Source organism: Equus quagga, chromosome 4, assembly GCF_021613505.1.
Source record: "Equus quagga isolate Etosha38 chromosome 4, UCLA_HA_Equagga_1.0, whole genome shotgun sequence".
Lineage (NCBI taxonomy): Eukaryota > Metazoa > Chordata > Mammalia > Perissodactyla > Equidae > Equus > Equus quagga.
This window is the reverse complement of record NC_060270.1, coordinates 27,902,380-27,926,599: the sequence shown is the minus strand read 5'-3', so window position 1 is coordinate 27,926,599 and position 24,220 is coordinate 27,902,380. Positions and strand designations below refer to the sequence as shown.

Here is a 24,220-nt window from a genome sequence, read left to right as displayed (position 1 = left end):
TACCAACCTTATGAAGTTTCACAAGAATTAAATGAGATAATAGAATTTAGAGTAGCATCTTTCTTTTTTTGAACTTTCTCTTGGAGGTGTTTTTCATAGATGATGTGTATTTAACCAGAGAAGGACTGGCCGCTGACATGTAACTGTGCAACAAGCGTTTCAGCCCAGCGGCCTTGGCAGTGGAAACTGCTTTGAGGAGGGGCAGCGAGCAGGGATGGGAGGCTGCAGCGCTGTTGGCAGAGCACAGCAGCCCGGGCAGCTCCCTGCTTCTTTCACTGACTTGCTTTCAGTCTCCCTTGTGACTCCTTGCCTGTAGTTGCACAAGAGCTATTTCCAGCTCTTGGCCTTTCTCCCTGGGATGAGGAGCACTGAATCAACGCAAGCAAAATGTTCTCAGATCTGAGCATTTAAAAGGATGTGTCATAACAGGAATAATTATAACCACTTTATTATGAGTCTCTAAACCTCCAAATAACCTGTAATAATCAATAGCTTTTCTTCTGGAGATTTCATTGCCTGGTTTTCAAAAGAACAGTTACATAATGAGTAAAAGCTGCCAGCTGGGGTGGGGAGTAGGCAGTGGGGGGAGGGTGGGAGGGTGTGGGGGGTAAGGATCGTTGCAGAGCCCCTTTGAGCAGGTCTTCAGTGGGAGCATCTTCCTTAGTTTTTGAGGTTCCATTTCCCTTCAGCCCCTCCCACCATGTAAACAACACCTGTCTTTTAACATTTTAGGGGATGGTAGACTTGTAGAAACCCAGCCTAAACCCACAAAAATTTGCCTCCATTTCTAAGAGTTCCTTAGAAACACTGGAGCTCTACTCTTGGCTCCCCGGAGGCTCCAAGCCCAGTGCCTTGCCCAGAAGATCTAACCTCAAAGGATGGCCACACACTATGCACATTCTACAGGGTCCCCCAAACTGGACAGGCTCTTAGAGGTCATTTATCCAACCTGTTCCCCCCAGGTATTTAGATGGGGAAGCCAGGGCCCAGAGGGGGCAGAGAGCTGGGACTCGGCCCTCCTCCAGCTCTCCATTCTGCAGCACCCCAGAGCCAAGCTTCCCTCTGCGTACCACATTTGGTGGCTTTCAAAAAACACCTACCTCTGTGACCTGATGAGTCTCACTCCACCACGTGACAGTTACACCAAAAGTTAGTTCCACATCTTATCCTGACAAATATCTTATTACAGAATGTTCTATTGTCAGCTGAAACATGTTCTTTAGTGCTGTAGGAGGATTTCAGAGCAAAGCTAATTCCCCTTGATTGCATTTCTTCCAAAGATGCCTCTCTATTGTACTAGTTTTATTCTGATAGTTAAAACTTTTTGTGAGAGAAAGGTTTGATAGCACCCATAACTTTTTTCAATGCCCCTTCCATTTTAATTTACCCAATACTTATTGAGCACCTTCTGAGGGTAAATTACATTATGTACGTATACCTATGAACATGGGTACGTATCACGTATGTTTTTGCATCTTCTTCTAACACTAATGGGAAGATTGTCCTGAGGAGGAGATTTGAAATACTAAAAAAAAACATGATTTAAATATTAACTGAATATTAAGTAATTTGGAAAGAATTCTACTAAGGTTATGGTGCATCCACCCTGGGCCAGCACTGACTCTGCAAATTGCTGCTCACTCTCATTGAGCTTCCCCATGGAGAAGCCTGGCTTCCATTTCACATGTACTATGCACTGAATCTCCACAATACTCTATATGGAAGGGACCTAGGCTGACATTCTCTTGGTACTCAATGAGGTTAATTTGCCCAGGTTACTTCCCGGTAAGCCGTGAAGCCAGAACTTATTCCCAGGTCTCCTAAGAGCCCAAGCTCTTAACCTCTTAACGCCTGGGTGTTAGTGTAGACCTTGCCCCTGCTCTCAAGGAGCTGCAGAATATTAAAGACTAGATTTTTAGATTTCACGTGATAAAAGAAAGTACATTTCCACTGTACATTTGGTCTCAAAACCCATTTAGCTGTTGAATCTAACAAGAAAACATTTCTTCTGAAGAAAATATTTTTGTGCCATGTTGTTAAATGCATTTTCTGTTCACACAATTAATTCTAGTTCACTTTTCAGTTAATTTTATTATAGTGCACAGTTGGATACCAACTCCCCGAGAATTCATCTGGTACAGTATAGGTGTATGGAGAATTTTCTCATTGTCTCATATAGTATAGAGGGAGGGCGCACAGTGCAAGCAGAAGACTTTGAGGTGTGTCAGCATTGGGTTGGCACCCAACGCCAACTCCGGCATTTGTTGGCAGTCTTATCTTAGGCCTGTTGCTTAGGATAGCTGAACCTCAGTTTCCTCACCTGAGAAGTGGCACTGATAATATCTATCTTGTAAGGTTGTTTCAGGAGAAATGAGACAAAGTCTGCAGAGCTACTGGCACAAGCACTCAACTGGGTTAGTTATTATTTTTAGCTGAAAAAGGGCAATTGAAAGTCAAGACTGTCTCTATTTTAAGCATTATTTATCACAAATGAAAATGAAAACTACAGTACCTACCGTTTTTTATCAAGATGAAGGCAGTTTCCACATGCAAAAATCATCCAATTCGAGATGCCTTGTCTTGGTGACTGGCTTCTCCAAGCTATTTTATAAGCTTCACTGGGTCACTGAAGTTTAATTTTAATGCATGCCACACCCCCTACAGTTCAGGGAGGCTGGTCTAAAAGCTTAGCTCTGTATGAAACACAAAGATGGGATGTTATGTCCATCCCCCTCCCCCAATTTCCTTCACAGCTGCTCCCTGAAGAAGAAACAAAGAGATGTTGTTTGTGTGTGTGTGTGTGTGTGTGTGTGTGTGTGAGAAAGACAAAGTTTATTTCATTCAAAACATCTTTTTTGCTACGCGGATTTTCTAATTTAATTTTCTCAGTCAGAATGCCCTTTTAAGTTCCAGTAAGATGAGTTGCAACGTGTTTTCAAACATCTGGTATTTATTTTTCATTTTTGTGTAATGGAGAAGTCAGCAATCCCGCTGCCCGAAATGGAACATGAATGCCGCCCTGTGTGGTCCCTGGGATGGGGTGCGGCTCAGGCAGCAGAGCGAAGGTTAGGAACTAGAGTTGGCTTTCTTTGTGATCCTGGGCGAGCCACCGACTTCTCTGAGCCTCAGTCTCCCCATTGTGAAGTAGAGACTGTCGTTTCTGTTTCCACCAGAACTGGGTGTACAGGGGAGATGCCAGTTCTGTAATAGTTGGGGCTAAGAGCTAAGAATGCTGAAGGCGTCTTCTGCAGCTCCTCTCTCCGTATCTTTTATGATCCTCCCAGCTCCATATTCTAGGCAGCCTGTTGCTGCTTGGGGTGGGGGTGTGCAGATTTAAGCCCAGGGGCACTTTTGCTTGGGTCTCATCTCTCTCTGTGAAATGAACAACTTCGACTCTTACTAATTGGATTCTCTGTCTTTGTGACAGGCGGGAGGTATTATTAGTGGCACATAGGTAAGAGGGTACCTTTTAGTAGATTCAGATTCCTAAATAAAATCCATTCTCAACTTTGTAAGCAATAGAAATTTACAGCACTAGGTCTTATAAACATTAAAACAACAACAATAGAGTGAATCCTTCACATATCAAATTTCAAGAGCTCTTTCTTTGGGATGTTCCTTACCTTTTCAGGAAAATAAGGAATTCCTAGTCCTGTTTAGGGCACTGACTCTTGCTGTGCCTTGTAATGCCTTCCCTTCAGACCTCTGCATGCCCCCTGCCTCACTCCATACCCCTCCTCAAACGTCACCTCCTTTATAACAGGCCTTCCTGACCTTTCAAAAAAAAATAATAACTTTGTTGCTATCACTTTACCTGCTTCATTATATCCTAATTATACTTTACCTGAAATTACACCCTTCATTTATGTATTTTCTTGCTTATTGTATTTTCTCCACTAAGACATAAGCTCTGCGAATGCAGAGAATTTGTCTCATTGACTTACTGCTGTACCCCCAGTGGCCAGAGCACATTGTAAGTGCTCAATAAATACTAGTAAGTTGAATGGAAGGGACCTCTCTATTCAAAGAATTTACTGAGTATTCTAACATATGCAAAAGGACCTGGAGGTGACATTCAAGAGACTTCTATTTGAACTGTTCTCCTGAGACAGGACTAGCCTGTAAGTTTCTGTATCTTCTTTACCTGCATCACATTTCTCACCAAGAATTGCCTGTCATTGAAGAAATACACGATTAGCCTCTTGTCAACCTCATAAAAAGAATATTTCCCTCTACTCCAAAGAGTTGCATAGCTTTCCACAAAGCAATGTTACTAAAGTTTCCAAATGCGTGAGTTGGAGAAGGATGTATTATGTGTTTTACTCCTTAGCATTGAATCAAGCACTGTGGAGCTGAAGGTACGAGTGTAGGAGTCACAGCATGTGAAAAATCACATTATCTTTCTGGGTCTTGGTTTATATTTTTCTGAAAATGTTGGCAAATGATATGATTCAGGGAAATCCTTTCTTCAAGTGTTTCTGGACTATAGAACCAAGCACAAGTTCTTAAGCATCATAAAACAAGTCAGACCTATGTTCTAAATAAGTCTTTATTTTTTTAAATTCCAAAATAGTATACATTTGTTGTAAACAATTAAAATAGTACCAAAATGTAGGACTCAGAAAGTGTAAGTGCCTCATAACCTCATATCTCAGAGAGAACCGTTGTTAGGTTTGCCTTTATTCTTCTAGGTTATTCTTACAGAGATCCTAACATAATAACAATAACAGCAAGTTTCCAGTGTGCTGAAACTTGCTTGTTTTCATGAGATAACGTATCTCTCTATATCAACGCATGTGGATCTACTTCATTCTCTCACCTGTCGCAAAACTTTGCTCTTACCCGACAGCACATTTCTTCAAGAAGACGGCCTGTGGTTTTACAGGAAAGTAATTCTTTGGTTGGGTGATCTTTCATCCTATAGGTGATTGCCTCGAGGGTTTCACTAGAAGAAACTCAACAGAGGCGAAATTGTTTTGGTGGACTTTTTGTAGCAAGAAATAGAGAACTATCCCATCTTAAAAAAAAAAGGCTTCCCTGATGAAAATTTCTCTATTTATTAATAAGTGCTTCTTTCAACTACCAGAATCATCCTGTATGGCTTTCGAAAGTGATTTTTCTTTTGTCAGTTCAAATAAAGGGGAAACACAACTATACTTTTGCTGTGAAAACCCAGAGGAAGAGCTTTCCATAACACATATTTGCTCTTTAAGACTCAGCTCAAAAGTTCCCCTCTCTGGGATGTCTTCCTGAATTCTTGGCCACTCCACGCAGCATTCCTCGCTCTCTGCTTTGTGTTTCCTCAGCACATGTTACTTTGTTCTTGGGCCCATCATGCTATGTTATGCATCACCACAAGGCTGCCATCTCCTTCTGGAGACTGTCAGATCCTTCAGAGTAGGTCTGTCTTTTTACCCCTGGTAAATCGCATAATGCCAGGCATATAATAAGTGTTTACTAAATGTTATTGGATGATTGAATGAATAATAGAACATTTAATTCTCATTATTTGTGAGAATTATTACCTACTTCATGATTTATTCAGATGCCCTTTTTTCTCGCTTTCCTGCTTTCTTGTGGCCATTTCTTTTATCACTAGGAGCCGGAACCAGTCGAGAGTTGAATGGTGCTAAGCATCTGGTGAACAGCAAGAAAGCAATCAAAGTGGTGAAAAGTGCAACTTGACGTGGCGTGGGGGAAAGAACGCTGAACTGGAAGGTGGGGGTCTGGGTTCCAGTCCTGGTTCTATTACTAATCCATTCACCCATTCATTCACTCTTTCAACAACATATATCAAGCATGCCATGTTCAGGCACTGTTCTAAGTCCTGCAGATGTAGTGGTGAAGAAGAAAGACAATGTCCTAGCCCTCGTGGGGCTTACCTTCCAGAGGAGAGTCATACACATGGACAGAAAAATATATATGAGAGAATAGGATGACGTGACAGGGAGTGACTGGGTGGCTACTTGAGGCTGGTGGTCAGGAAGGGCCTCTCTGAGCACCAACATCTCAGCAGAGATATGAATGATAAAAAGGAATCAGTCATTCAAGAATCATGGGGAAGAGCGTGTCAGGAAGAACAGCCCATGCAAATGTCCTAAGGTGGGAGTGGACTTGGTGTTTTTAAGAGACAGAAAGAGCATTGTGGCAGAAGTGGAGAGAGTGAGGAGGAAAGTGATTCAAAATGAGTTTGGAGAGGTAGGCAGAAGCCATATTATATCTTGCTTTCAGGAATCTGGATTTTATTTCCAGTTCAAAGGGAAGCTATTGGAGGGTTTTAAGCACGAGTGTGACAAGACCATTCAGGCTGGCCTGTCAAGAATGGATTGTAGAATGGTTACAGAGGGATCAGCTGAGGTGCTATGACCCTCATTCAGGAGTGATTGTAATAAAAATGGAGAGAAGAAGATGAATTTGGAACATGCTTTGGAGATAACGTGGACAAGACTTACTGATAGATTGAATATGGAGGATGAGGAAAGAGGGGAATCAGGACAGACTCCTAGACTTATACGTTGAACAACTGGGTGGATGCTCATGCGAATCACTAAAACTAGGAAGACTGAGGCAGGAGCAAGTTTGGGGGGAAAACCCGAGTTCTTCACGAATAAATCAGATCTGAGTTGCCTATTAGACATCCAAGTGGAAATGTTAAGAAGACAGATGGATAGTCTTGGGGAACAGTCAGGGCTGGAGGTAGAGATTTGGGAACTAAAGCCATGGGACTGGATAGTGTTACCAAGGGAGGGCATACAATAATGGAAGAAAAGGATGCTCAGGACAGATCCCTGGTACCTTCTAACCTGTAGAGATTGAGTAGAGAAGGAGCCAATAATAGAGAAAGAAGGAAAAGTGGGCTATCACAGAGCGAAGGAAAGAAAACGTTTCAAAAAGGAGGAAATAATCAACTTTTGCTGAAAGGTCAAAAAAGATAACAAAGAAGTGGCTAGTGGATTTAGCGACATGGAGGTCACTGGTGACCTTGACAACAGCAGTCTCAGTGGATAGTGGGGATAGAAGCCCAATTCGAGTGCATTGAGGAGGGGACACAGAGACAGCAACTCTCTTTTAAAGTTGAAGGAAAGTAGAGAAATTAGTGCTGAAAGGAGACGTAGGGGTTAAGGGAGACGTAAGAGCGTGCACACGGGGATGATCCAGTAGAAGAGAAATATTGCCTATGTAGGAGAGAGAGGTGGAGAGCCGCCTTGAGCAGCAGAGAGGGGGCGGGATCCAGAGGTGGAGAGGCTGGCTTTTGAGAGGAGCAAGGGTTCTGAGTCCATAGAAACAAGAGGGAAGGCAGAGGGTAGGCAACCAAACGCAGGGAGGTATGTAGATTTGGTGGTAAGAAGATGCAGGATTTTCTCTTTGTATGGCTGTGGTCAAGTCACTTATCTTGCTGAGATATGTTGGATAAAGTAAACAGGTCTGCTCTGATCCTGGTGAACGGGCTTCTTTGAACACAGTCACTCTGCTAATTACACCTGCCTTAACATCTGCTTTATTCAATAAGGGACATAGTGGGGAAGGTGCAGCATTCAACCTAGAACTGATTCTAATAATAGCTCCTCACTATTGAACTCTACTCATCAGGTCCTCCATGGATGCTTTCCATACATTAGCTCTAATTGCCACCACATCCTGCAGGGCAGGCCTTTGTACTATTCCCACTAGCGAGATGGAAAATCTGAAGTGGGAAGAGGTGGTCAAACAACTTTTCTAAAGTGATGAAGTGAGAATCTAAGCCCTGAGGTGTGACTGCAACCCCCCACTTTTAATTATTATGTTCTATTGTCCCTGCAGGGTAAGGGGTTAAAGGGTTCGGCTGGGAAAGAGGCCAGGTGTTCAATGCTTTCCAACCTTCTCTGCAGAGAAAGATGACGCCAGTTGCTTAGGAATTACTCACTGATTCCTAACAACTGTTGAGCGAGGCAGGAGGGCTGAGTTTTTTGCAGTGGGCTTGCAGACTGGTGTTCCAGACTTCTTGACAACGGCCACCTGAAAGCAGAGGAATTGAACCCATCGATTCAATCCTCAGCCCAACAGTATCATCCATCAAATTCCAGGAGCTGGTACATCTGCCACCATCACCAGTGCACTGGATGAATCCTCAGCCAAGTTATCGTGGCATTAAGATTTTCCAGATGTTTGCTGGGAAATAATCTTTGTCCAGATTTGCAATTCTGTACAAAATGAGGTCAGTTCTCACGAATACATATAGGGGAGCAGGGCCTCATCCATACCTTCCAACATGAACAAAATTCAGGATTTTTCCATGCAGAAGCAGTAAGATTTCTGTTTTGTTTTCCCTAATTTTCTAAAATAATAAATAAATTGGCAGAAAGAGCCCAGGTCCAGGAAGAGGGAGATGGGCTCCTGCCCCGGCTCTCTCACTTCTTAGCTGGGTGACCTTGGTGAGCTCCCCAGGCTCTCAGTGAGGGGTTCAGCTCTTGGGTGTCTATAATATAGAATCCATGGAACTCCATGGAAAGTTGATAGAGTGTGTTTCAGTAGAATTGAACTCCTTTGTGATACTGTATCTTTTATTTTATGCATCTATGGACATTTTTGCCAAACTGCCAAAGGGGTCTGTGGCACAAAAAGGGTAGGAATCTGCCAGAGGATCTCTGGGGTCCCTGCTGGATTTGACATAATTTCCATTAACATACCTTCTGGGAACTAAACTTCTTTTAACCAAGTCCAGCTGAGTGTTGGGGAGTGAAGGCCATTTCCCAGGGCGGGTCAGAGAGGTCAATAAACAGCAGGTTATGGAGCAGCACATAGGGGCAGAGGCCTAGCCAGTAGAGGGAGAGACCAGGCTCTTGGCTTTCCCACCCACCTGGAAGATGGGTGGAGAGACTGCACCAAACACACACTCAGTGTGAATTTGGGGACTACCCCTGAGAGAGAGGAGCAGACTGAGATGTTGTGGGAGCCATGTGCTACCTCGAGAGAGATGAAAGAGGAGGGAGAGCAGCAGCAAGAAGAAAGTCACAACCTGGCCTGTCCTCTACCCGCTGTGTTATTTCCCCTCCTGTAACACATTTCTGATAATGAAGTGTGATGCTAGAATAAATCCTGCTTAAAAGAGCTACCACTGGCTGATGAGCCAGCCTTCGGATACTGGACCCTTGTTATGCTGGGTACTTGACATATATTCTCTCCTTTAAGCCAAGAGCAGTCATTAGGTAAATGTGATTGTTGCCATTTCATGGAGGAGAGAACAGCTCACAGAGCTTCAGTATCTTGCCCAACGTGGTGCAGCGAGTGGCTGAACTGGGATCCACACCCACTTCCATCTTCGCCTTCTCACGAAGGGGAGCTATCGGCCAGTCTCTTGGTCCAAGGCGGTCCTTCTCCCTCTCAGACTGGGCCATGCCCCAATCTGAAGAACAGGATTTCTGTGTCTTCATCCAAGTCTTTAATAAAATGGCCAAGTTTGGTTTATTGATCCATTATTTGCTTTGTCACAAGTGGTGGTGTTGTACTGTGTCTGGAGTTCAGCCTAGAAGCCTTCTTTTAAGGTTTCTGAAATTAGTATTTATAAGTGGGTGCTCCTTAGGGCCATGAGGAGAGTATTATTGGATTTGAGAACCACAGCACACTGCTTTAAGAATGGCAAGTGGTTTTTCATGGGCAGCATCTCGTGTAGGGAGAAAGTGGGGAGGCAGAGGGGAGAGTGTGGGGGACAGAAGGGGACTGAGAACCACAGATTTCACTGGTTTCCAGATGCGGGTGTGGGCCGTATAGTAGATCCATCACAGACTCGAGAATCGATCAATGCATGCTTTGGCCTTGCATGCTTTGCGTTGGGTCCAAGAGCCACTGTTTCAGAATTACCGGCACAGTAAGCTATTATAGTATTCTTCAGGCTTTTATTTTCCAAACTTCTTATGTTAGTGACTCTTCTTTAGACCAGTGGTTCTTAACTCTGGCTACATATAGCTGGGGTACTTTTAACAAGGCTGATTCCTGGGCCCCACCTTCAAGGATTCTGACTTAATAGATCTGTATGACAGCCCGGGCATCAGGAACTGTTAAAAGCTCTGCCGATGATTTCAATGTGCAGCTAGGGGGAGAACCACTGAGCCAAGGTCTGCCTTGCCTTTGTGCATCCTGCTTGCTGCTCCCTTGTTTGGAAGGCCTCTCTGCCTTCTTCACCTGGCCAACTCTTGCTCGTCCTCCAGGAAGTCTTCTCTGAAACCCTGGTCGGGCTCTGTGGCCCTCCTCTGTGCTCCTCAGGCTGCGTGCACCAACTTGCTCTAACACGTCACACAGCATCCCATTCTGGTTTGTCTGTCTTCCCTACAAGGCTGTATGTGCGAAGGGATGTGGCCTTATTTCTTTGAAGCCCCAACTTCCAGAACAGTGCCTGGCACAAGATAGGAGGTTGGGAAATGTTTGTCAAATAAATAAGGGGATTAAAATACTTGTAGGGGAAAGAACCAGAAATGCGGCCAGACTTGTATCTGGTCCTTTCCAGTTCCTGAAGGGCCCTGCAGACATCCCAGGAGAGCTCAGCATGAGCGTGTTTGGGAGGTCTGAGGATAAATGTGAACATGATGTTTGGAATTATATATGTTCAGTTTTTTAAAAGGTCCTCTGCCTGTTATCATAATGTATACCACAACAAGTACCGGAATCTCAGGGCCGCAGCCCCAGCTACCACCGTGCAGCCATCACTCGGCCCACAGCGTCTGCTCAGCGTATGAGTCAGGCTGCCTCTTTGTGCCTCACAGAGATGTTGGTTCTGTCTCAGAGGAACAAAGGAAACATTCTGACTGTGAGAGAATGGCTTTCAGGGTTTTCCTGATGCAGCCCTGGAGAGAAGACACTTTTATTTCTATCTGTTCAGTGGGGACCAGTAGAGGCAGGGGTGTGTCCATCCGAGTCTTCAGTCATGAGACTCAGATAAAGACAGCAGCGGCAGTGCCTCCAGGATAGTCCTGCATTTAACGAAAATGGAGAGGGATGAGGAAAGCCGCTTCTATGAAGCACCTACCGAATGGCCCCCAAATACCGAACGGCCCCTCTTGCAGGGACTCGTGTGTTAATCCTCACTCCGACAGGAACCCTGTGAAGGAGATATTTGTCTCTAAGTTGTTTTCACCTTTGAGCCACTTTTCTTCAACACTTACATACTTTCACTCCCCAAATTCTCTCCATCCAGCCTCTTGAAGTTCTATTTATCCCTTCCCTCTTTCCCCAGTGGCAAGGCCTTAGCTCAGGCCACCATCTAATTTGATAGAAGAAAGCTCAAGTGTCACTAAGTTCAGACCATATGTCACAACCTTCGTGGGAGCTGCATTTGGACCTGGGTCTTGGATTAAAGGAATTTTCTCTGCTGAGCCAATGATTCTGAGACTTATTAAGATTCTCCTGACGTTTCTGACTAATCCGTCAGACTTCCTTCTGTCTCCCCCAACCCCAGGCCTAAATCTTTGACCTGTTCTCATAAGTCAATCATCTATTAATTTAATAAATGGTTACCGAGCACTTCCTAAGGACTAGACTTTTTGCTAGGCACCAGGAAGATGTACAAGACAAAATCCTTGTGGAGTGTGCTTTTCCAGCTTCTTGCCGCTCGCAGTAGTTGCTCTGGTCTCTTGCCTTCAGCCTCTCTCACCTGGAGCAGTGGCCTTTATGGAAAAAGCTAGACATGGCCACTAACTAGACAAACTCCCGAAGATTCAGGAACTCTGCATCCTGCCATGAAGGGCCCTGGGAGACTCTGTCCTGCTCATCTGGGGGCGGCAAGTGGTCTCTTATCTTCCCCCTCCCCCAGCCACCCCTACTCCAGAGAAGGACAAAGTTTAGGGACCCTTAGCATCTCAGGTGCCTAGCTCAGCCATGCAGGTACCACTCTGCGTACCTTGGGACCACAGGGGGACCCTGGTCTCTAGGGCAAAAAGCCTGAGGTAGGCCAGGAATCCTTTTATCTTTGGTGTCACGAACTCTCAAGTAAATATGACATATACATTTTGCCTTTAATGATTAAATCTCTGTTTCTGGTACATTCTGTTTCTTTGAACTGGACTGCTTTGACATAGAATAACAAAAATTTAGGAAAACAAACTCAACTTTTAAAAGAAACATATGTGAAAGAAAGATCTGGCTCATCAAATCTGTTTCAAATAGGGAAATTTCAGTCATGAATAGAAGGCCTGTGATTTTAATATAAGGGCCAAGGAGGGGCTCATGTGAAAAAAGACCCCTGGGCCAAAAGGAGGTTCCCACCTCACAACCCTAAGGGATAAACACATACAATTTACCTTTTTTTCTCTACAGTTTATCCTGAGATGATCTTCACGTTGTCATAGAAACTATTGCAGGTTGAGAATTTTAATTCCTGGAGATTTACCCTAATTCACTCAAAAGAACCCAACTGATGGCCTAAAGATTTAGGTGTCAACCTAATTCACTCCTCACCCCTTTTTTCCCCACTAACCAGTGCCCAGGGCTGTGGAATTTTCCAGAAGCTGGTGCCTCCATTTGAGGGGAAGTGACTGGGTTTCCCAAGACCCTCCCACTTCAAGAGGGTCATTTAAAAAGATGTTCATGGCCTGTTTAGGGAATAATTACAAGTTCTGGCGTGGGGATGTGCTTGGGCAGGGCCTGCTTCAACTGAGGCCCTGAGGGACTGGGTTTGAAACTGGGGGGGAACAAAAGTAAAAAAAAAAAAAAAAAGCAACCAAAAACAAAAACCAAACAATGGTACAAAGGAAGCACTGTCCCTGTGAGCAGATGGAGTGGCGGGGTCAGCCCAACCCAGGTCGCTGTACCAGGCCTCCCACGGCATCCGTGTTGGGCTGGGAGGAAGCACATCTCTGGTCCAGGGACAGCATGGGCTGAGGAAACGGTGCAGGAGATAAATGGCTACATTAGGACATCCTGCGGAGCGGAGGGAAAGCCATAGGATTTTAGATTTGAAAATGGATAAGTGGAGGGTCACTTCCAGTTCTCCTATTGGAGTCTTGCAGTGTAGACTGCTAAATGGAATAATTCAAGTGGCATAGTGAACATTCTGGTTTGAAATATACAGCTTAACTGCTGCCCATTTAGAGGAACTAACCGGATAAGCAGGCCTCAAGCGGATCTGCGGACACAGGCGTGGGTTGAAGTATCAGGAAGCTGCCTTCAGACCTGCAGCTGCTTCTAACACATGTGCTTTTATATGCACCCAGACACTTGGTTATTCTGCACACTCTTTAGGGCCCCTTTCTTTCCTGAGCATCTGTGATTTTACAGAGACCTGGTGCTAAACAGTGTTAGGGATGAATCCTGCTATACAGATGGTTGTTGGGTGAACAGTAGAAGGAAGGAAGAATTCATGTGACTGGCCATCTCCACCACGTTTCTAGACCCTACTCAGATCCCCTGAGACTCTTGGGGATGGGGCAGTTCGTAGTGTCCTCTCAGTGATATTATAGCCAACTAAGGTTTATCTTATTTTGTCTTATTTCAATTTTGGTATCTTGACAGGCCATTATTATTTATACCCAGGCACTGGATCTGGGAGAATCTTCATAACAGCTCAGTTAAAGAATCCTCTTCATGTTAGGGCTCCTGGAAAGAGCACAGGTCTGTGAATCAAGACAGGAGGGTTCTAGGCACAGCACTGTCATCACCTTGTGGCTGACCTTGGCAAGGCACTGCCTCTGCCCAGTCAAAGTTTCATCCTCTTTCTTGCCACTTTAACATTCCATGACTGTCATTTGGTACCTAGTATGGGAAGAAGACAGCACCCCAGGCAGGTCAGGGGAGTCAGAGAGGGAAGTTGGGGGAGGGTCAGATTAGCTTGGGAACCATTAAAACCCTTGGATCCTTGCATAACTCTGCTTATGTCTTTAAATGAGGCCCACTGGCTTTGCTCCACCTCCCAAATCATCAGCTCTCACCAGGGCCTGTGGGCCTCCTCAGAAGCACCAGGACCCACTGGGTCTCCATTTGTTTTCTTTTTTTTTTTTTTTTGAGGAAGATTAGCCCTGAGCTAACTGCTGCCAAGCCTCCTTTTTTTGCTGAGGAAGACTGGCCCTGAGCTAACATCTGTGCCCATCTTCCTCTACTTGATATGTGGGACTCCTACCACAGCATGGCGTGCCAAGCGGTGCCATGTCCACACCCACGATCCGAACCGGCGAACCCTGGGCCACTGAAGCTGAACGTGTGAACTTAACTGCTGCGCCACCGGGCCAGCCCTTCCATTTGTTTTCTACATATGCACTCACCAAGGGGGAGGAGAGCCAGAGACACAGGCTGTGGGGTGAGGGAGGAGGGCATATGGAGAGTGCAGTTGGGGAAGGTGCTTCTATTTTGAAACCATTTGCTGCTGGCCCTCCAGCTTCAGCGCCAGGAAAGGACTAAAGTCATGGGTAAATAGCAGCTGCTCTTCTCTTTGGATGAAATTGTTTATCTGAAACAGGGAGTGCAAACACAGGTTCTATTTTTCTGAACTGTGTTACTCTGATGGGGATAATAATAGTTGTGCAACCAAGAGGCTGATTATTAAACCTATCTTATGGTCACAAAGGAGCTGTAAGGAAGCCAAGAGGCACAGGCTCTCCAAGGCAGGATTTGAAGATTTTGCAAATTCTAAACTATTTTCCTGATGAACTGTAGTAACCCACCATAAGACAGAAGAGCTGCAGTCAAACCCCAAGTACATCTTGTCCTCATGGAGTTTGTTTTGACACCAGAAGAGTTTTATCCGTGTATCATTCTCACAGTCTTACCCCTATGAGCTTGTTCAGCACTCAATCTAGTGGACATTTGGTGAATATAAAGGTTGGTCTCTCCAGCACAAAATCGCTGGTTGAGAATGGGAAAATTCCATGATTCCATAGGTTAGTTTATTTGCAGGACCCAAATGGTCTGGTTGGTTTTTCTACCAAATTGCAGAATTGATTATTTGAGGAGGAGGGTTTATTATAGATATATGATTAAGTGTTGTGGCTGAGAGTTGAGGCCCTTGGACCCAGGAGAAAGGCAGACTTTTTATGATAAGCCTCTAGTGGTTGGATTGGAACCAGCCTTAGGATTTTAGTGAGAGCCCTGAGCCCATCTGGAGAGGGTAGAAAGAAGCACCTGGCTAATTTTGGACAGGCTCTTTCTTGTGGGAAAAAGAGGTCATTGTCTCATCTAGTGCAAACCAAACTTGGAACTCAGGCACATATACGCAGTGTTACCACAATTCTCTCCTCACAGAAAGGCTGGTCTTTTCCCTTCCACACGCTTCCCAGGCAGTGAGGGTCCCTTTCCTGACTCTCCCTCTGTCTCCATCCTTCACATCCCTTCCCAAGGCTTCCCTGATGCTCATTTCGCCCACTTTTGCCTGAATACAAATGATGGAAGAGGGCAGTGAGCATGTCCCCACACCTAGGCTTCACCCCTCAGGAGGGCCCTGGGCCTTGCTTGGCTGAACCGCTGAACATGGGGATAAAATAAGGAAGAAGCCTGAAAGAAGCGGAGGAGAGGAAGGCCAGGACTGCGACTCGTGGAAGAAATGAGCTCGCCTCTCGTTGACTCACCTCTACCAAGAATTAGGGCAGGGGAAAACTTATAAAATAAAATTTAGCTCTCCAAAGTCTAGAAAGATCTTAATCTTCCATATCTACTTTACTGAGGCCACTTCTAGTGCTTTGTTTAGGGAGATTTAGGTGAAGAAACTTTGATCTTTTCGTTGTCAGATTTTAACCAGCCACGAAAATAGGGATGAATTATAAAGCTTGGTCTTCAAATATACCCTGGTTTTAATTTAAAAGCCAAATAATCGGTTTTCATTCTTTTAAATTTTATATTGCTCATTAGATCCACAACACAATGATAACTGCATTTTTCATGTCCACTAACACCACTTCTTGACATCTTTTTTCTAACCTCTAGCCATGCGATTCTTCAGATACCATACATAACAAATGCAAAGTTACCTCCTTTTGTTTGATTTTTTATTGTATTTTTGTAGACAAAGTATATAGTCTTTTAGTTTATATAAGGTAGAAAGATCAAAGGAAGTCTAATTCAAGTCGAAGACCAACAACATTTGGCAGATGATAAACTTCCCCAAGGAGCTACGTCTAAAAGCAATTCTAGTACCAAGTACAAGTACTATATCATCAGTACACCACAGGTATCTCATTTACCAATGATATTGTAGCTCCGAAGTAGCATCTATACTTTAAGTGGCTCATGCTGAGAGATAAGATGCTGCTGGCAATATTTATTTTAAAAATGTACAAACAATAGCTCTCTTTTTCATTGCTCCAGCCAACTTAGTTATAGTACATAAAAGTATAACTCTTTTGTGTGTGTGATTGTAGAAGTAATTCATGTTCAATCCAAAAAATACAAAAAACACAGGAAAGCACAAAGAAGAAAAGCACACAGAAGCCAGTAATCCCACCAGAGAGAACCATGGTTACTATTTGGTATTTCTGATATACAGTGATAAGAGTCGTGGAAGTAGAGGGGCATACAACTTTCAAAACAAAAATGAGGTCTTATGGAGGGATATGGAGACAGAGGAGTTAAAGAGATGCTGCAATTGCATCAGAGTTTATGTAAGACCTTCCAATAGAGAAGTGGAAAGGCTGAGCGAGCAAAACCTTAAGCCTTCCCAGACTAAGTTCCAGGAGTGCGACTTTCTAAACTACCTCAGGGTGCAGCCTGGTTTTAACTGAATGGTTCTGGTCCTGGGGTATCCGTGGCCTGTCCAGGTTTCACAGCAGGTCAAGGCCCCTCTACAATTTAGTCTGCTTTGTAGCTCCCCACATAGCCTTGAGGAAGGTCGTGAATAAAATGCTTCTAACTTTTCCTCTCCCCTCTTTTATCCCTTAACCAGGATTCTTGGCTCTCAGCAGCCAAGTTTCTCTGTAATTGGCTTATTACTTACGATATTTGTTCAGCAGTCACTGCAACAGTTTAATATTTGCTCCCCCAAGCTATGTTGCAAGAGAAGGAAATATGGTTTTTCCTTTGTTCCATTTTATGCCCCTTTATGCTAAATGTATAAAACAGCTCCTCACCACATTTCCCAAACCCTGTACCAAAGAAAAGTTTTCATGTGGTTGTGTCGTCTAATGACTCCACACAGGTTCCTCTGACTTTGGGTCAGATCCATTTAATATTCATTCCACAAAGTTTTATTAAGCACCTGCATGGGCCAGGCACCATTCTAGGTGTTGGGGATGCAGCAATGAACAAAACAGACAAAAATCCCATCCCTTGTGGAGGTCTCATTCTAGTGAGACCAGATGGCCAGTGCCTCTTGCTGCCACGCCAGTTCACACATTCATTCATTCGTTCATTCAAGCACTTGTTCAATAAATAGTGAGAGCCCACTGCAGTGGCTTTGTAATGTGTCAACGTGGCTAGGCTAAATCACATTTTCCAGAATTTCCTTTCCTGTATGTTTTTGGTTAGGGTGAGCTACAAGAGGGATTCTCATGTGAGACATAGAAGATGGAAGTGAAGCAGCCGCCATTTTGTAGCTCATACACATTGTCGTTTATCTGCTGGCCCACCTCATTGGCATGAAGTGACCAGGCCCACAACTGCCCACAATCCCCTTGATCCTCCCTCAAATTCTCTGACTCCTGCGCCAGCTGTGGGCATTTAACTCCATGATGACGGGCACCTTTATTTGACTTGTCAGCCCTGTTAGCCTTTGCACTCTGCTCCACTCTCCCAAAACCCAATTCTGACATATCTGGCATTGCTTACCCTCCACTGTTGCTGTGCCCTAGATTTTACTTTTAATTAGTTAAGGAAACCATGATATACCACTCATTATGAACATTCTACTTTATTTATTCATTCAACAAATATTTTAAGGAGATTCTCCTATATGGCAGATGCTCTGCTAGTGCTGGGGGCTCAGTACGGAGCAGAACAGACGTGGTCTCTGTCCTCGTGGAGCTTACAGTTCAGTGGAGGAAGACAGATCAAAAAATCAAGTAAATAAATAAAACTGGGTAAAAAAAAAATGAATGAGTCTGTGTAAATAGAGAAAAATGGTCCAGGGTGGGCAGGAAAGTACGGCTCATTCTAGATAAGATAGATGGGAAAGGCCTTTATATCTAAATGCATTTTTAAATATTAGAAAGTTGAAAGGATACGGACCCATTAAGAAAGCAGTCTTTGTTAGAAGTGTCCGTCCATTTGAAAAATACTCCCCAGAGGTTAAATTTCTTAAGAAGCAATACGAGTAGAGATAGAAAGCTAGCAGTGCGAGAGACCCGTGTTTGGGAGGAAAGAGACAATCACACAAGATTCAGTAGGAGAATGGGAGATGATGAGTCTTTTTCTTTCCTTTTGTTCCAATGTTGAAAAGGGGAATACACGCAAAGCAAGTCTTTCTAACAGAGACTATTTATTAAGAATTACTTATTGAAAGTGAGCCCAGGCTGTGCCATCAAAAACCTCTCAATTAAAATAAGAGTCAGGTGAAGGGACGGGCTACAGGGTGGACCCTGCGAGAACATTCTTGGGATGAACAACTAGGGTGTGTGTGTGTGTGTGTGTGTGTGTGTGTGTGTTTGTGTGTGCACTCTTTTTCCTACACAGAAAACCTGCTAGAGTAGCCCATTCTGGGAAGATGAGCAAGGTGATGGCTCTGAATTTTCTCTGACACTGCCCTGGACCCCAGGATGAGTCCACTCAGACTGGCTGTGACCACCAGGTGTACCTGAGTTGGAACTGTTCCCCAGTCAAGAGTCAGTTCCCTGGTCAGGGGTTCCTGGTGACCCTGGAATAATTCACCTCTGTCACCAGAGTGTAAGGGCCATGACCTTCTTCCTCTTGTGTTTCCTCCTAGTGTCAAGCAAAGCGCTGTGCACCCAGCAGGAGAACTGGTGCGTACTGAAGCCTTTATACAAAAGCTCTCCACCTGCGCCAAGTCAGCTTTTAGAGGTTGGGGCCTGAAGTGTGGACTCAGAATACAGACACCCCGCAGGGAACTCGAGGGTCTTGTAACGTTTCTCACGATGGCTCCAGGTCTGCTTGCCGGCTTTGGATCCAGAGGAACTGTGCTCCTCATGTTTGGAGTTCTCCAGGTAAAGGAAGGACTCAAGCAAACAGCTAGGAGACAAGTCAGTGTGATGAGAAACAGATTAAAGCCCCTTTCTTCTCAAATGAGGACACTGCTTTCAAAACAAGGATGAGCCCTGTGCTTTGGAAATTCCAAGTTCTCCTTCCCATTTTGCTCTCAGGGCAATTTCAGCATCCCATTGTTGTTCACCGGCTTCTCTGGGTTTGTTTTAAGCTGCTTCAGCCAGGTGCAGGCATGCTGATAGGTTATAAAGAAAACACAGGAAGAGAAAGCCAGGCTAAAATTTTCATTTTAAAGCTAGTAACTTATCTTGGAATCTGACATTCTCTTCATGGGTCAGAATATCCTGAGTTTCTGTGGTTCCGCTACTCCCCAGGAGACTAAGCACCAAGCATTTCACAGGTTTCCATTACAAAGGTTTTGACAAACATGGACCCATGCAAAAGGCTCAGCTGTCACCTTTAAAGACAACGGTGTCCCTCAGCCATACAGCCTGGCCCTGATTAGCAAAGACATAAATATCATGGCCTCCAGTGTGACCTTGTGGCGATTCACTCACCTTGGCTATTAATGGCCTTTATCTGACAGAAAGCAAATTACCTGTCATGGATCAGGGGCACAAAAGAAATCATAAAAATGTAAGCAAAAGGGGAAAAAAATGTATGCACATGTAAAGGTTTAACCCAAGGCCACCTAGTCTACTCTCTCACCAGAAAAGATGTCAGAATCTTTCCTCCCATGAGGCCTTACTGTGTGGAAAACACACTAAGCATCATCAGTAGAGTGTGCCCTGCTCACAGTTCTAACAGAGAAATGGCAGCCTGAGATCCTACCTCTAGAACTACGAGTGCTAGGGACCTGCCTTCCATCTTGGACTCCGAGGCCAAGGCCTGATCATCCTGGACTCATCATCCCACACTGTAACAGGAGCTCAAGGAGTTTAGCTCAAAACTCAATGTTGACGGCATGAGGCACTTTTAAAATCCTTTGTTATCAAAAGCCTGCCTGGGGCTTTGGAGAGGATTACAAAGGAATGCTTTCTTCCTCCAGTTTATTTCTTAAGAAATTACCTCCAGACCTGCCAAAGTCACCAAGAGCTACAGGATTTCATTGGTGCCTTCATACACGGAACATTTGGACATCTCTCATGATTTTTTCCACTCCCATTTCCTGAGGAGAAAGCAGAAAATCTAGGAAAGAGGGACTGCCTGCCTCCGGTCTCTTGGCTGCCCCGATAGAAAGACTCCAAGTGGCAGTTCCAGGAACAGGCTGGGACCATGAGCAGACCTGGCTTACTGCTTCATCTTCCTCCTTCACACTGTGGCCCCAGTGTCAGGTGAGGGCCGCACTCATTCTGTCCAGGCGCTCTGCCTTGACCCTTGTTTTCTTACCACATTTTCCTTTTTTTCTGTCTTCCTTCCATCTATCCATCCATAAATTAATTCATTTGATATCCATCCATCCATCCATCCATCCATCTTTCCATCCTTCCTTCTATTCATTCATCCAAAGCTGAAGACTTACTATGTGCCAAGCTCTGTGCTAGAAACTGACTAAAGATGAGTGAGAACAGTCTCTGTCCCCAATCTTGTGGGAGAGGCAGATATGTGCGTAATTAACTCTCATATGCGCAGAGGCTGAGGTGTGCATGTGACCAGGGGACTGCTGGCGTTCAAAGTAGAAGCATCACCTCCAGCTGTCACCTCCTGTGGTGGGCTTTCTCTTAAAATGGCCTCTATGATCCCACCTCCTGGTGTCCACGCCCTTATGTGATCCCCTCCTTTTGAGTGTGGTTGGGGCCTGTGACTTGCTTCTAATAATAGAATTTGACAAAGGTGACAGGATATGGGTGATTATGCGCATGAGATTACATTATTATTTTACTTAAAATTGTAGTGCCCATCTTGCTGGAGTCTCTGTCTCCCTCACTGGCTTTGAAAAGAAAGTGGCCATGTTGGAGAACCCCACACGGCAGGAAACTGCACATGGGCTCTGGGAGCTGAGGGCAGCCTCTAGCCAACAGCCAGCAAGGAACTGAGGCCCTCACACACAGAGCCACAGGCAGTGAACTCTGCCAGCAATCCGAGGGGCTTGAAAGTGGCCCTTTCACCAGCAGAACTTCAGGTGAGATCCAGCCTCAGCTGACCCCTTGATTGTAGCCTTGTGAGACCCTAAACAGAGGACCCAACCAAGCTGTGCCTGGACTCCTTACCCAGAGACACTGTGATATAACATGTGTGTGTTGTTTTAAACCCCTAAGTTTGTGGTAACTTGTCATACAACACTAGAAAACGATTTCACCTGCTGAGGAGCGGCCATCAGAAACAGAAAGTTCTGGGAAGGGGCTCACAGATGAGAGAATGCCTCCAGCCCCCAGGTTCATTCATTCATTCATTCAGCAAATATTTCTTAAGCACTTACTATGCACAAGGCACTTGTCTAGATATATTGGTAAATAAAAGAAAATCGTTGCTCTCATGAAGCTTATATTCCAGTCAAGGGAAACAAACATTAAATTAATAAGTTGATAATATAGCATAGTATTAGATGATTCGTACTATAGAAAAAGATAGAGAAGAGGGCTGGGAATGCCAGGGAGGTGGGCTGAAATTTTCACAGGGTCATCAGGGTAGGCTTCACTGACAAGGCAGCACTTGAGCAAGAACTTGAAAGAGGTGAGGAAATATACAAGAAGCTCCAGCATCGTCCACATGTACAACTTCAAGCATGGATTCAAGGTCTAATCCTGCGCTGGGGATTATGGGGGCTCACAACTGCCCTTTCCAACCTCATTTCCCACCTCCGCCACCGCCACTGCCCGAGTCCAGCCTGCATCCTCACCTCCCAATGCTCTACCATTCCCCAAACCTGACACCAAGAATCCTCGCTCCTCATTCTGTTCACCAGACAAATTGCTTCTCCTCCCCATTCACCTCAATGGTTGCCTCCCCCGGAAATCTCCCTGGGTACCCTCCTCCGTGTCCACTCCAGCTTTCTTTGTGATTTTATCGTGAGTTTTCCACTTTCGACGTGTCACAGCCGGTTGCCTTTGTCTCTTGGAGCGACTATGGGCTCACTGAGTGCAGGGACCTTGACTTGTTATCACTGAATTTCCAGAATCTGGCATATCATAGGTGGTATTTGTTGAAAAAAAATTTAGTTGGATGTCAGTCCTCTGTAGTTGTTTTCTCTCTTACTTTTTCTGTCTCTGTCTTTCCATCTACCCCTTGCCCTGACTCTCTTACTATCTTTCTCTGCACATCTCCTTCTGCATCTCTAAATGTCTTTTTCTGTCTGCTTCTTCCTCTCATAGACACACAGACACATGCACATGGACAGGCACACAATCACGTGTAGAAGTTTCTTTTGAGCATCCACGCATTTTGTCTTCCATGGCGATAGGGAGACAAGTGGGAAGGGAGTGAGGGTGGGGTGGGGTAGAGGAGGAACCTTTACTTCAAGGGAAAACCAAAGTATCCGGCTGGCTCCTCTTAAATACTAGATTAAAATGACAACCACATTATTACCGTTGGTTATTACCCACACATCCACCAATGGAGGAAATTCATTCCTCTTACCTTCATGCAGCCCAGGGCTCCTCAACTATTGACATTTGGGATCAGATAATTCTATTGTGGGAGAATGTCCTGTGTATTGTAGGATGATTAGCAGCTTCTCTGGCCTCTAACCACCAGTAGCAGGCCCTAATTGTGACAATCATAAACGTCTCTAGACAATGCCAAATGTCCCTTGGGGGCAAAATTCCCCCTCCCACCTCTGAGAACCATTGATGCAGTTCATTTCTCCCAGGATCTGAAGCCACTCTGCAATTTTTCTGGCAGCCTCGCAAGCATATAATTTCTACAGGGTGCAACAGAGAATACATTGTCTGGGTTCAGGACAGAACAGCAACTTCAGCCTATTCTCACCCCTCCCTAAGTCCTGGATCTGGCCCTTTTGGATCCAACACTGACCCTGTGGGGCCTCTCGTGGCTTACAGGGCACCTTTGTGTTGCCCCTTCTGAGAAGACCCATCTCTAAGTCAGGACGCACAGCTTGGATTTCAGTCTCTATTCACCAGCTCTACTGAGCCTTTTTGTGCAATGTGCAAACTGTACAACTGCATAGTGCGGCCTTGGATGCAGCCTTCTCTTCTGCTACTACTAAACAGTGGGGTGGCTGCCAATGAGCAGTTCTAAAACCATGACAGCCCTATGCTTCTCTAACGTACCCATAGCTGAGGTGATGAGCATCAGTAGGGTGAGGTGAGGAGAGGGGCATTTTTTGCTTCTTAAAGCATCAGACTGTCCTTGCTAAATGTAGTTCATCTAATAGCAAAATTTGGCCACCGGTGCAGAAGATCAGACTAGACTAGAAGGAACAGACCACTCTGTTGTGAAAATCTAGGTAGAACTCAGAAAACATCCAGGATGGAAAATGCCATTGACAGATGACTAGGGAAACTGATGACCACATTTGCAAAACAGTTTCTGGGACTTTGTGTGACAAGAGTCCCAGGGACTCGAAAAGGGAAATTTGACTACATCAGACCTTAGAAGAATCTACTTTCAGAGGGTTTATGTAGCTTGATCCTGACCCTGCTCAACATGTGCATGCAGCCTGCAGTGCCGTAAGCACTGGCATTTTAGTATGATACCTAAAACGTTGTTTAAAAATGTTAAAGTATTTAGAAGAAGTTTATATTATTTTTTATTTGGCTTGCTAGTGAGAGAATATTTGGACAGAGTATTATGTTTTCCAAATTCTACTTTTGAGCCAACTTCTTCCACAGCATACGCCTGACCCTCCTCACAGAACTGCACGTATTTTCAAGACACAGCCTTAGATTTTAAAACCGATAATTCATGCAACCCAGAAGGGAAAGACAGTATAATGATGACTTTTAAATGTTATTAATAAACAGCAAACACCTTGAGAAAGGAATGGTTTCCCTTCTTGGGTACAGAGCCCCAAGTATGGTGATTAAAAAGTCTTGCTATAGGGGCCAGCCCTGTGGCTGAGTAGTTAAGTTCGCATGCTCTGCTGCGGCGGCCCAGGGTTTTGCTAGTTTGGATCCTGGGCGTGGACATGACACTGCTCGTCAGGCCTCGCTGAGGCGGCGTCCCATATGCCACAACTAGAAGGACCCACAGCTAAAAACAATATATAACTATGTAC

The 24,220-nt window shown here is 44.7% G+C and overlaps 1 protein-coding gene across 2 annotated transcripts in view; it reads right to left on the bottom strand.

The window, feature by feature from the left end:
* Positions 1–24,220, bottom strand: part of APOD (apolipoprotein D) — a 51,900-nt gene that overhangs the window by 14,218 nt on the left and 13,462 nt on the right. Inside the window, exon 1 of one of the 2 annotated variants that reach the window (XM_046659292.1) lies at positions 2,517–2,647. The exons of the other annotated variant lie outside the window; for it this stretch is intronic. Coding sequence (XP_046515248.1) covers positions 2,517–2,560 — 44 coding nt within the window. The 5' untranslated portion in view covers positions 2,561–2,647. Of the gene's footprint in view, positions 1–2,516; positions 2,648–24,220 lie in introns of those variants that run through there. 2 annotated transcript variants of the gene reach the window in all.